General features: G+C 34.8%; 1 protein-coding gene across 1 annotated transcript; it reads right to left on the bottom strand.

The window, feature by feature from the left end:
* Positions 1 to 8,933, bottom strand: LOC129322299 (methionine aminopeptidase 1B, chloroplastic). The gene is given in 11 exon segments (XM_054968546.1): positions 1 to 480; positions 482 to 585; positions 4,205 to 4,252; positions 4,649 to 4,746; positions 5,774 to 5,853; positions 5,947 to 6,018; positions 6,438 to 6,479; positions 6,561 to 6,722; positions 7,716 to 7,953; positions 8,229 to 8,310; positions 8,761 to 8,933. Coding segments are annotated over 11 exon segments (1,092 nt in total). The 5' UTR covers positions 8,897 to 8,933; the 3' UTR covers positions 1 to 450.
* Positions 8,934 to 13,488: the final 4,555 nt, after the last annotated feature.

Here is a 13,488-nt window from a genome sequence, read left to right as displayed (position 1 = left end):
GAAACATAAACAGAATTTATGTGTGGATCACAGATCACTGCATAATCTGCAACGCAGGGCTATCCTGCAGAGCTACTCAAATAGGATGACCAACCCTCCAAATGCATTATTGCAAGTTTCCACTGTATAGTAGCACCAAACAAACTCATGCGTTTGCTGATGCAATAAATGTAAAACTAAAAATGTCAAATCTCAATTTTCTCTGTATTTTGACGCAGACAATAATAACATTCATAAATTGAATCCCCCCTCCGGCCATATATATTAGAGAAGATGGTACTCACTACTCAGTGTCTCTATCTCAATGAATCCTCAGCCTGTGTCTAGCCTAGCCTGCATTTTCTTGTATAGCCCTCCAGAACCCGAAGAAAGAAGGCATGATATTTACAACTAATTAATGACACACGTAACATTCAAAATTATATGACCATGTCAGAATTTAACAGGTCGTCAAATTTCTGCTCCAGTCCTAGTGATCAAAAATGGTGTGCTCAAACTGAGCTGCTGGACTCCCATCGGCAGTCACTGTTGTCCAATTGTCTGGCCATGTAATGCACTCGATGCTTCCCATCGTGAGAATAGGTTCTGCAGTTTAGAGGAAAAATTTGAAAAACACAAAATATATCAGGATTTTAAATATGGAAGGAGCAATAAGTCTAGAAGCAAAACTGAAATCTCAATCAAATTAAGAACATTTTTTTTTTGGGGGAGGGGTCCTCAACCATTACTGTGAGTCTAGTCCTCCCATGATGAACCCAAAGATGTAATGCCTCTGGATCTATTTATTTGTTTCTTATAAATGGGCTTGGAGTCATAAATTGGCGGAGAAACTAAGTGACATTGAAATGTTGGTCAAAAAGGTGAAATTATTCAAATTAAGATTAGAAACATTCATTTTTGGGTCAGGTGGCAGACTCGGTCCTAATTCAATTATCTGCTGCAAAAGGTGCTGCAAAAGGTAAACAAAAAGAAGAAACTGGTGCAATAAGAAAGAATTTTATAATAAAGTTATAAGGGAGAGTTTATTCCATAAGACCAATCTATGGAGAGGGAGAACTCTTTAAACTTATAAACTTCACTTCATTTATAAGGCTTCGAATCTGGGACTCATAATAATGCACCTCCATTCAAGAGTCAATGTCTCCCTGCTCCATTACATGGCACTTCACTCTGCTTCCTTCTAGTCAAAACTCTATGCAAGTAACCCTCTTCATGGAATCAACTTTCCAATAAAAGCAACAAGGTTATGAGCACAAGTCCAAATTTTAAATGAAGAGTCAACTCTAAAAAATTAGTCTATTCGAAAGTATAACTCCTTGCACTTATAAACCATACTTTTCTTTTACAAATATTTTCCTCCTTGCACCAGCTTCTTCTTTGTGTTTACCTTCTGCAGATGATAATTGAATCAGGATTGAATCTGCAATCCCATCATTACTTGCCAATTTTGCCCCTCTCATTTGCACTCATTGATAGTTGAGCAGATGAAAACGTAACTTGAATTTTATGGTACTGTCCCATTTTTTAAATCCTGATTCATTTTGTTTTCATGGGCCGAAAGTCAACAATGGAGAATCAAACACAGCCCAACTCGTTCAACGCGCTAAGAAAGCAACCTAGGTCTTCCTATCACGCGTACGTTAATTTAAGGAAAAACATCTAGTCCGAAAGGGATTCAAACCACTGAGAATTTATACTGGGATCTCAAATGAGTAAGTTTGATATTATCATTTCCGGCTATGAACACGAGGGATGTCAAGAGAGAAGGGCGGATAAGATAACCACATACCATGAGAGAAATTACGGTGTGGTGCTTGATAACCAAATAGAACATGAATTACTAGATGTGCATAGAAATACAAGAAAGGTACCAAAAGACACGGCATTGAATCAATATCAATATCATCTAAATATAAAATATAAAATCTAGCAAAACATATCCACAAATCATAAATAATATAACTTATTGCTCAAACAATGGAATGCATAGGAGTCAATCTAGTAAACTATAATATTCTGATGATGAATTCTATTTCTACTGAGCAGAGGAAGTGGCGGAAGGGAACGGGAGTGGGATTAGCATACACTCAAAAAAATTAGGCATGTTTAATATACGGTTTATTTGATTTTGTTTTCAGTTTTCATTTTTAAAAACTATTTAAAAATCAATTTTTTAAAAATTTTTTTAAAATAAAACAAAAATCCGTTAGGTAATATTAATTTGAAAACAGTTTTGAAATAATCTTTTTGAAAAAAAAAAAAAGTTTTCTAACATTAATCACCACTTGCCATTAATCATCATCAGCCACTATTTCCTCCTACCACCCCATCGCCATTGTCATCGGCCACCACCAAACCATCACCCCAATCCACCTCTGGCCAGCATTTCTTACTGAATGCCACCATTGGCAGCTGGTGGTAATCGGCAGTGATCGTGAGGGTGGCGTTTGGTGGCGGATGGCCATGACCAATGGTAGTTGTCAACTAAGGTGGGTGACAGTGCCGGTGTGGTGGTGGTTAATAGTAGTTGGCAGTGTGGTTGTGGGGGGTGACCACAGTGGCTGGTAATGGTGGTTGGTAATGGTTGATATCAAGAACCAATGTTCAGCAATGGTTGTTGGTAGTGACCGATTGATGAAATATAGGAATTAATATTTTTTAGAGAAGCCTATTATAAGAGGAAATCTATCTTAATTTTATATTTTATTACTTTTCCTTTTTTTAACTCTATTTAGCAAGTGGGCTGTTATATCACTTCATATATTAAATGAGCTGCAAGTAGATGTTTCCTTATAGGGAAGGAAACCTCAAGCTTATATTTTATTTTATGTTTCATGTTTCCTTCATAAGAAGGAAACCTTAATTGTGGCTTCTATAAAAAGCCACCATGCAGCTCATGTAAGGGAGTTCTTAGATATTGATGAATGAATCTTTAAAGCATTATGATTTTCTGAAAGCTCCCTCTTCCTTTAGTTCTGCGTCTCTCTTCTGTTCCCTCTCTTTCTCATATTTCAGTCACTTCTCTCTCTCTTTTCTCCTTCTCTGTTCTCACTTCCCCTCCACATTCCACTCTCTGTTTCTGTTTCTTCTTCCTTATCCTATTTTGTTCAAATCAGTGTGAGAGTGAGTGTGAGTTTGTGTGTTTTACATCACCGATGGTGACAACGATGGCCAATGGTAGTTGATAGTGGTTAGTTGGCGGCAATCAACGATGGTGGCTAATGATAGTAGCTAGTAGCGACGACTAATGATAGTAGCCAATTGCGACTCCAACGGGGACTAGCAATGACCGCTGAGGGCAGCTGCCAATAGAAGTTTGTGGTGGCGGGCAACGATAGCAGTGGCAACAGGGGTTGGTGACAATAGCTTCTAATAGTTAAATGTAGTGTGTATTTAAAACAAAAAAGACAACTCTAAAATATTTTCATTTTCTTGTTTTTAAAAACAAAAAATGAAAGTAGTTTTGAAATCAAACATATTCCACACTTCAAAAGGCATGCATGTGAATAGTTTGAATTTTGCTCTGTTGCAGTATCTGCTCTCATATTGCATCACCTGTCTTTATCTGTGTACGTACATGTTCTGAGATGCTAGTGCTGATGCTAACTTGCTAAGCATTCTTCCCACAGTAACAGGGTTAGTAGAGCTGAGTTTTATATAAATTTTTTACCTTCCATGCTATGGCTAAGCTAAGCTCCATCGTTCAATCGTTTTATTTGCGTGACTCCATTATTGGAAGTTTGCATCTCAAGATAAACGAATAAAACCTGAAAGAAAAACCTCCTAGCTCCAAGGAATCAAGACCTCCTTGAGATGCTGAAATTCTGCCTAACCTCCTTGTTCTCTTCCAACTAACTTACGTTAGGGGTGAACACTCACAGCAACTCATACACCCATCCTTTACTATTTCCATCCCCATTCTTTTGTTATCCGTCCGGGTCATACTGCCCCAAACGACCCATCGTCCCATAACAGCCCTTATTTCTGTTTCTGGAATGAACCCTCCCACTGGCCGTCAACCAAGGAACTATGACGAGAATGAGACTTAAACGACCCATCCTTGCAAACAGCTATTCCCCTTTCCATGCTCCCAATGGTCTAAAAGGAAAGCATATTTAAGAAATAAGCTAGTGCAATACCAAGAGAATAACTTTGGTTGGTGATGATTACTTCAGTTTCTAGGTAAAATTAATCATAGACTTACCTATTGTAAATGTTTGACCTTCAACCATACAACCAGGTTTGTCATTACCTGTAAAAAAATGGAAGAAAAATAGAAGTTCATTGAAAAAAATGCTACATAAGTAAAGTAACTAAAACAGTTTTTAAAACAAAAAGAGTCAATTACTAAACACAAACCCAATGCTAATTTACCAGCCTTTCAAGTTTACTGATCAGCGGAAATTTTTCTATGGAAAAATCTGATCTCATCATTGCTGAATGATTTTCCAGCTTAAAGGTTGCAAATTAGCTTTACTAAGTAGCTAAGGCCCTCATAACACAATCAAAAACTTAAGAATATTAACAGGAAAAAGAAGATATAAATATGCATGTTAACAGGATTTCTTTGTTTGGCAGGCTATCATTGCAAGACAGTAAAAGCAACAGGAGGGAAAAAAAAAATTGATACAGGTGATAGTTCACTTACGATGATGAAAAATTATTGGCTCAGAATGAAAAACCGTTCCCACACCATGACCAACAAAACGTTCCACTACACCATAGCCATACTTTTCAGCATGCTCACTGAAAATGTTTCAAAAGTAAGGAAAAAGCTTAAAATATGACAAGGAAAAGATCAAATGTATGGTCAATCAAAGAAACATATCTCACTGGTATAAATACGTCAAAGAGAAGCTACTTTAGGTGCTTGTGGCACACGTGCTACTGTAGGTGTGCAGCAGGAAAGGCAATGGTAGCTTCAAGAGTCTTCTTTAGAAGCTTCTGTTGTCATGTGCCATTATATTTTTATCTTTGAGATTAGTCCTTTGGCTATTTCTGTTTCATTAGGAATAGATTTTATTAAGCCTTATTTAGTTATCCTCCATTAACGCTACAACATGGCTATTCACCCTATAAATATAATTACCGCACTTATACCAAGACTAAGCAATTATAATAAATACTGCTTTCCCAAACTAATTTCTTGGAGATTGCTTTAGTCCATACAAAACCTTCTTTAGTTTACATACCATTCTTTTTTCTTGATTCAAGCCAACTAGGGCAAATCTCCATATACATCTCCTCCTCAAGATCCCCAAGTAAAATGATGCCTTGATTTCAAACTGTTGTATTTCTAACCAAAATTCAAAAACCACAGATGATAAGATTGTCATCTGGTATATCTTAGCACTGGGTTTTTTTTTTCCCCACTCTCTTTCTTTCTTTCTTTCCTTTTTCCTGTTCTTTTACTTGTTTTTTTTTGAACTGCTGATAACTTCTTCATGTCCAATGGCTAGGAATATTATTTAGTCCCAATTCGTTTCTCACTCCATCTCTAGTCTGTAATGGACTTGGTAAATGCTTCAGGATAGAACTTGGTGGTATTAAAGATGGCTTTAAGAAGTTCAATTAGCGTCTGTATATCTTAATTCTTGTTGGAGAAGGAACACATTGCCATACATGCCATGTCAATAGGTTCTCTCTCTTGGCAAACTACACTGCTTCAACAATAAATGGGAAACAATTTTCACAAGCAATGCAGGATATATGCTGGCAATTTCACGACCACAGACCATGTAGGTTTGTCTTAGTTATGACCCTACAAATGTACCTGATTCTCTTCCCAATTTTTCTAAAAGGAGCACCATCCTTGCAAACAGCTATTCCCCTTTCCATGCACTCTTCAGTTACCTCCAAAGGCAAAAATAACATGGTCATTGCATAACCTAAATCTTTGCATAAGACATCACTCAATGCAACATACGTCAACTGACAATCACTCACCTTAACAAGCTTTCTCATAGCATCACTTGCATCCCCACAGAAAAATGTCTTTGATGTGTCTCCATGATATCCCTAAAACAGAATAAATATGGCATGAGATAATTTGGTCGCTAAAATTTGCACGCTTATATCATAAAACCATAAAAGACATTCAGCTTTGCACACAGGTGTGCTGTTTTAATATTTTATGAATTTAGTCTACCTAAGAGTAAGGAGAAAAGGAGAGAGTATTAGCAATTTTGCGGTCAGCATGGTACCCAATAGACAGCCTGAAGTTTCAAACAACTATTATACAAAGCATCATATAATAAAACCCTACAATTCCATTTCACACGCATGAGACAGACTCCTTAAATATTCCTTAACTAGTGAGTTGAACACTAAAAAGAAGCCATGTGAAGTTCTTGATCCATAAATAAATGAGCTGTTTTAAATCAAGTTGAGTGTTCAAGTAATGATGACTAAATTCTCATAAAAATTGAGGAGCTTACATTCAAATAAACCGTCACATCAATGTTAATAATGTCACCATTCTGCAAATAATGATAACTCATTAGTTATGAGTCATATGCATGCTAAGCATGAAGTCAATAAGAAATTAAGGCTTGCAAAACCTGTAACTGCCGGGAATCAGGTATTCCATGGCACATGCACTCATTAACAGACGTGCACACACTTTTTGGAAATCCACCATATCCAAGTGGTGAGGGATATGCACCAGCATCAATTATCATCTGGTGCACTGCTTTATCAATTTCATTTGTCGTTATGGAAGGCTGAAAATATAAGCCTAGTCTAAGTCAAACACAGAAAGTGCTGCAAAATGAAGTGGGAGATATGGAAAGAAAAGAAAAGACAAGAAATCATTGCAAAACATTAAAAGGAGACATTTGAAGTTAAACAAATAACATTCACCATAAAATTGACATAAGCTTCAAATAATTATTGGTTGCAATTTCTTAACCATTCACTTTTTTTAAATAAAAATGAAATAATCCAATAGAAAGGAAAGAAATATAGAACTCAAGGATTGAGATCCATCCAACATGAATAAGGGAAGCATTCACTCAGAGGGCTCTCCAATTCCTCTGTGTGTCATAAAGAATATTTCTGTAAGACTAGGAAAACAAACTTGTCAGAAAGATGATTAGAAGGTAAGGATCACTGCCAGTAAGTTTTCCTTTTCCCCTAAAAAGCACATAGACACATATATACTGACTCATTTTCGATGGTGTTCACAACTCCAAACATCAAATTTCACCAACGTATTTAACTTATAGAAGCTAGAGGAAGTAGATAACTCACATCTAATAAGCCACATCTAACAAGCGCAATTTATAATTCTATTTTTGCTTCTATCTTCACCATTTTCAGAATTTAAGTAGCTGGACATTGGAAGCATATGCAAAGATCATCAGCTCAAATGCTTCTCTGGAGCAAGAATAACTTCAATAGATAATGCCATTCTCATGCTAATACATTTATGAGCATATAATTTCATGAAATCATTAATTCTGGTAACGTATTGCATATTCATGAAAAAATCAATAACTATGACGATGGTAGCCTATGTCAACATTGTCAAGTACCCAAGTGTGAAACAAAATTTTTATTTCAACGAACCATAACCCAGCACTAGACACAGAAATTGTACACAGGTTAAACTTTGAAGAAGTAATAAATTAATAGTCAAAATGAACCCCCACATGCGAAAGAAAGCAACATCAAATCAGTTATTTACAAAATAAACTGAAAAGAGAAAATCTTACTCTAACCAATGTTCCCGCATAATTTAAGACACGAGCAGCAAGCTCACATGCAGCCCTCATTTGGGTAATGCCATCAGAATCATGAATTTGATACTCAGTTGAAATTTCTGGCAATGCATTTGAACCAACATAAGGAGGCTTTGGTATATTGTCAGGGACTGGGAGATGTGGTGATACTCTACCACGCCTCAATGGAGGCCTCTTCTTGATCTCTGCCACTCCTTGAAGCTCACGTTCTCTGCATATAATTGAGCAATGGGTTAGAACATGAAGGTGTATAAAATTTAATTTAATCTCTCCTATCAAGAAAAAGGAACTTAAGCCTATATTTGGACAATGGAAAGGCGTGAATGAACAAAGAAATGGACCAAGGTTTTATGTTCTGAACCAACAGAATTTTGATATGAATGGTGACGTGAAAAAGAAACTCATAAACCTGTTTAAGAGTCCAGAAAATGCAAGTTGGGTCCACAAACGACGGAGCATGACACAACGGCAACCATATATGCTTACCTTTTGATTCTGATGGCCTCCTCCAATCCTGATATCTTCCTAGAGAAAACCACAAGTTGTTTTCTAGAAGGTGATTGGATTCCTGGAACATGAAAATTCATAAAGCGTGTTAATTATACCAGTGGCGTCTGGCAAGCAAGAATCATAATCCTTCAAGTACTCAAAATCCTATATGCAACATATTAGCTTACGAGATATACGACAAATTCAAGATTCAAGATATTGGCAATGCAATAATCAACACGCAAGATCCTGGATATTTCAAAATACTTAAGCAATTGAAACACCTACCTACCAAACGCCGTGAATGAATATCAGAAGCCTTGCAATGCAATAATTCAGTGAACTCTCATAGTCTCATTGATGTTAAGCAGTGAAAATAATCATTTTCTTTTGCTACTTTTGTAGTTCAGAACCTAAGGATGTTACTAGGGAGAAAAAGAAGCCTTCTCCGTAGTAAAATTCTACTTCAAAAAAAAAAAAAAATAAAACAAAACAAAGAAAGAAAAGAGATCAAGATCAACTGACGAACCAGAAAGCGTAGATCGCGACAAGGCAATCGGAGCTCCCATTAAAAGAGTAGAATTTGATGAAGGAGAAGCTTCGCCATGCGTGGAGGACGACAGTTTCAGAATTGCACTATGAGACAGTGAAGAAGTGAGCGCCATTATTCCGGGGGACAGTGAACAGAAAGAGGATAATGCAATCACAGGGACTTAGAATTTCAGAATGAAACTACGATGTCGGAGCTGGGCTGATGAGCCATCCGGACAAAGCCCAATATATTTTTGTTCTTTTTATTCTGGGCCAATCTTTTGTTTTCGCTTTGATGATTCGGCCAAAAAGATCTTGTACCTGGTTTTCTGAATAGGCTAAAAGCCCAAATGTTTGGACTAATGTTTTTAATCCAATGACTATCTATGAACTCAACTAATTTTTTGATACACAGAATTCCATCAAGGGTCTATTTGATTTGGCTTTTTTTTTAAACAAAAAAGAACTTTTTTTAAAAAAAAAGCACTTTAGGTAAAGTTTAAGGCATTTGTTTAATACTTTAAAAATAATTAAAATCTAATATATATATATATATATATATGATTATTTGAAAAAGCTAATCTGATCTGAATAGCTTCTAAAATGAGGCATGTGATAGATGAGAGAAAAACTAAACAAAACACAGCTTTTTTCACACTAAAAATTTTAGAGAACAAAAGTAGCCCTTTCCCTAATGTCTTCCTCGTCGTCGTATTCTTCCTCACACGGCTATCATTCACCTTGGATTGAATAAGCCCCATCTCCCAACTTTGTTAAAAGTTAGAGTTGTTCTCTTATATTTTGTTGCCTACCTTGTTTTCATAAGGCGATGGATGTCAATAATCTAGAGTATTGTTCAATTTTAGCATTAATAAGATTTTTGATTAATTTATCCCCTATGCATTATATGTATTCTACTTTTATTGGAGCTGACACGCGAGTTTTGATAGAGTTCAATGCATGATTTTTGTTTAATAAATCAATTTTTACAATAGTGTGTTGTATTGAAAACGAGTGGAAGTGTCCTTGCTCTAAGCTAAAGTTGCAAAAAGGGTGGGCTTAGCCCATAGGGGCCTGAGCCTCTAAGCTCAGTTTTTTATTTTTTGTCCCTTTTTCAAGGCCCGACTCTTATTTGAAGGTTTTAAGGTCGAGCTTGCAAGCCTGTTTCAAAAAAAATTTAAAAATTAAATTAAATTAAACATTACAAATTAATTAAAATATTTTAAAATTCAAAATAAAACAAATCAAGATGCTCATAGTCTAATTTAGATTTTCCAATTGAAGAAACATTCTTACTCTTGAAAATAAGAAAATCCTACATTTAAAAAATAAATTGAAAAATATCAAACAAGGAATTATAAACCAATAGTAATAAGATAATGTGCATTAGACAAATAAGAACTTACACCATAAAGTTGAATTTAAAATATGGTTGGTTCCTTCTTCTTCTTTGCCATCCTTTTACTTGTGTTTGAACTTAGTTGACTTTGTGTTGGAATTGAACTTAATGTAACATTAATGAAAGATCCACCTATATCTTTGTATTGATCAAAGATATAATATAATTTTTGCTTGATATTATCAACTTTCATGTAGTAATTCACAAAATCAATTAGAGGTAAGAATACTTGATTACTTCAAGCTTTGCTCGTGGATAAAAAACACTTTCAATTAAAAGGATCATACTATAGTTATTCCAAGACTTGTCAAATTTATCCTTCATTTTAACTACCATGCTAAATAAATCACAGGATAACAATTGCTAATGGCATCGTTCAATAAAATCTCAACTTTTGTTGCCTGCCCAAAATACATATTTGAGGTTGAATAAGATGTGCTAAAAATTAAAGTTGTAATCATTGCAAATGGTTGTAAGAAAGTACATATTTCCTCTACTCTCCTCCACTCTTCATTTGATAAGCAATGCTTAAAACTATATGTCACAATAAGACATGCAAACAAAAGCTCTTTTATATTAATTACACTTTCAAGCATGTCATAAGTGAAATTTCATCAAGTAGGCACATCTAATTATAATCTTATTGAGGCATCAATACCACCAATTTGCTCAACACATTGACTAAAAATTTTCATCCTAAACTCAAACATCTTAACACACTTAATGTTGTCTTTTATTGCAAAATTTGTCAACTTCAAACCTTCTTGAACTATCAAGTTCAAGATATGTGCATAACACCTCACATGAAAAATTTCTCATCACAAATCAAGTTATTTTGTAAAATTAACCTCTCTTTCAAGATCTCACCATACAATCATTTGCAAATGCATTGTCCAAAGTAACTGTAAAAATTTTTTTCTCAATCTCCTATTCATATAAGCTCTCAAAAACTTTGCTAACTTAATTTATGTCTAGAATATAGAGGCTCCATCTTATAAAAAGAAAGTATTTTACTATTAGGTTTCCAATTTTCATCCACAACATGTGCTATTAAGCATATATAATCTTTAGATGTTACGGCACTCCAACAATTAGAAATCAAACATATTCTACTAAAACTTTAATAAAATCACATTTAACTTGTCCTTTTATAGCTCAAAATTTTCTAATATCTAACACAATAGTTTTTTTATTTATAATCTTAACATCAGAATTACGTTCCTTAAGAAGTTGCCTAAAAATAGGAAATTCATCAAAGGAATATGACAAATCATATTTAATAATCAACTTCCCCAACAACTCTTGTATATGCAAATTATTAATTCGTCAAGATCTAACATTGCCTTTATTATCTAATATCATCAAGCCTATATTATGGAACTTTGAAAGAGCTATGTAACCTCCCTTAATATCCACCTAATATTAGAAGGATTAATTTAATCACCACAACCATAAATCAAACTAAATCAGTAAATTATTTTAAAAGAGCTTGAGACATAAGATTTTATTTTCAAAATCACTTGAAATTCCAATACATAATAATCATTGCACAGTGAAAGATTAATACTTGCATTCATCACACTTAATTCATAATTTGAAATCAAAGAAACAAGGCTAGAAATTAGGCTGTGTGTCGTGGCGTGCACCATATGCATCGCGACATGTTGTAATATCCCTATTTTTAATTCCCTGATTTATTAAGATTAATAAGAATAATTAAGTTGATGTGGTGTATGGTTAGAGTAGAGTAATAAGTGTTTTTAGTTAAAATTTCAAGTATAATTTAGGTCTAAAGTAAAATTGGGTCACTTAGGGACCAAAAAGTGGAGAAAAACATGCTAAACAGCCTCTGTGCCACATGCCATGGCACGTGCGTGGTGCACCATGATGCATAAGGCCATCAGGTAAGAACTACCTTTTCTGTACCGCATGTCACGGCATATGAGGACGTGCGCCACAGCACAAGGTGCAAGTTTTGCAAAAATAATACACGAATTGATGTGAAAAATAGAGAAGAAAGGGAAAGGAAATGGAAGAGACGCACTAAGCTTTGCCAGGGCATGATCTAAGAGAGGATTTGAGAATGTTTAAAGCTCCAAATTATCTAATGTAAGATTTCTAAATCCTTTTTCTCCTTCCCTCTTCCATTTTCTCAAGGATTTGAGTTAGGGTTTGAATGGGAATGATGATTTTGGTCCATATGAGATATGAATCCAAACTCATTGACTCAAATAAAATTAATAGGAGTTTTTTAGAGTTTTTAAACCTAATATAAATTATTTTGGTGGTTATTGAATGATGGGCTCCATTAACGTCTAAAAATGGACATTAAATTTGTTATTATTGTGGTTGTTGAGGTATTAATAGCAATGTGGCTGTTTAATAAAGTTATATGATGTTATAGATAGATAATGAACCTAATGGATAGGCTCCAACTCATGTAAAGTGAATATTGTGCAATTTAAAAGTAGAGGATTGAGGGTTTAATGCTTGAGTTGGTAATTTTAATAAATTCAACTTGGCTGATTGTAGTTTTTGGCTCTTGGTTACCTATTTTGGCTTGAAAATTTAAGCTTGAAAGCTCTTGTACTGAGGGATAAACCTTTAACCTTTCAAAGGTTTGAGGTAATTGGGAGAACCTTACTTTAGGTAGTTATATGTTAATTGATTGTTAGATATGAATTGTGAATGTTACATACATGGGATTGATTTTTAATGTGAAATCATATATTAGTTTCAATGAGTGTATGAAAATTTGCATGTGCATAATGCTATTTTTGGCTTGAAATGTAAAATGTAAAGTCAAGAGGGTTTCAAACTATGAACATGCTTATGCTTTTGAAAAATTAAATATGATGTTGTGTTGAGGTAATTATGTGTTAATGAGAAGTAGATTTTGAGATAAGTGAGAATAATGTTAAGAAAATGATGAGTATACATACTTGGGTAGTGCACGATTGTGAGCCCAACGTGATTATTATGATAATGAGTAAAAAAAGTAAAAATGTGAAAATGAGTGAGTACTGATTATGGCATGATCAGTAGTGAAAGTTTGCCTAGGGGTTAGGAGTAGAGAAAATTCATATGGTATTTAGGCTGCCCTTCGTTGCACGGGGGTATAGCCTTGTCCCACAATTTGTCGAGAGACTATCTCATAGTTTGTCGAGGGACTAGAACCTAGCTATCTCTATTGGTTCAATGAGAAGAATAGTTTAAGGTATGAGACACCCTAACAATTCGAGAATGGGGGAAGCCGTGGTCTAAGAGTGAGTCATGTAATCTTTGGCCATGTCACACCTCACAATTAGTGAGCTTGGGTAGTTCAGT

The sequence above is a fragment of the Prosopis cineraria genome, unplaced genomic scaffold (assembly GCF_029017545.1).
Source record: "Prosopis cineraria cultivar Desert tree isolate PC_DT_omini unplaced genomic scaffold, ASM2901754v1 PC10, whole genome shotgun sequence".
Classification (NCBI taxonomy): Eukaryota; Viridiplantae; Streptophyta; class Magnoliopsida; order Fabales; family Fabaceae; genus Prosopis; species Prosopis cineraria.
Note: the sequence above shows the minus strand (reverse complement) of the source record. Positions and strands in the feature narration are given on the sequence as shown.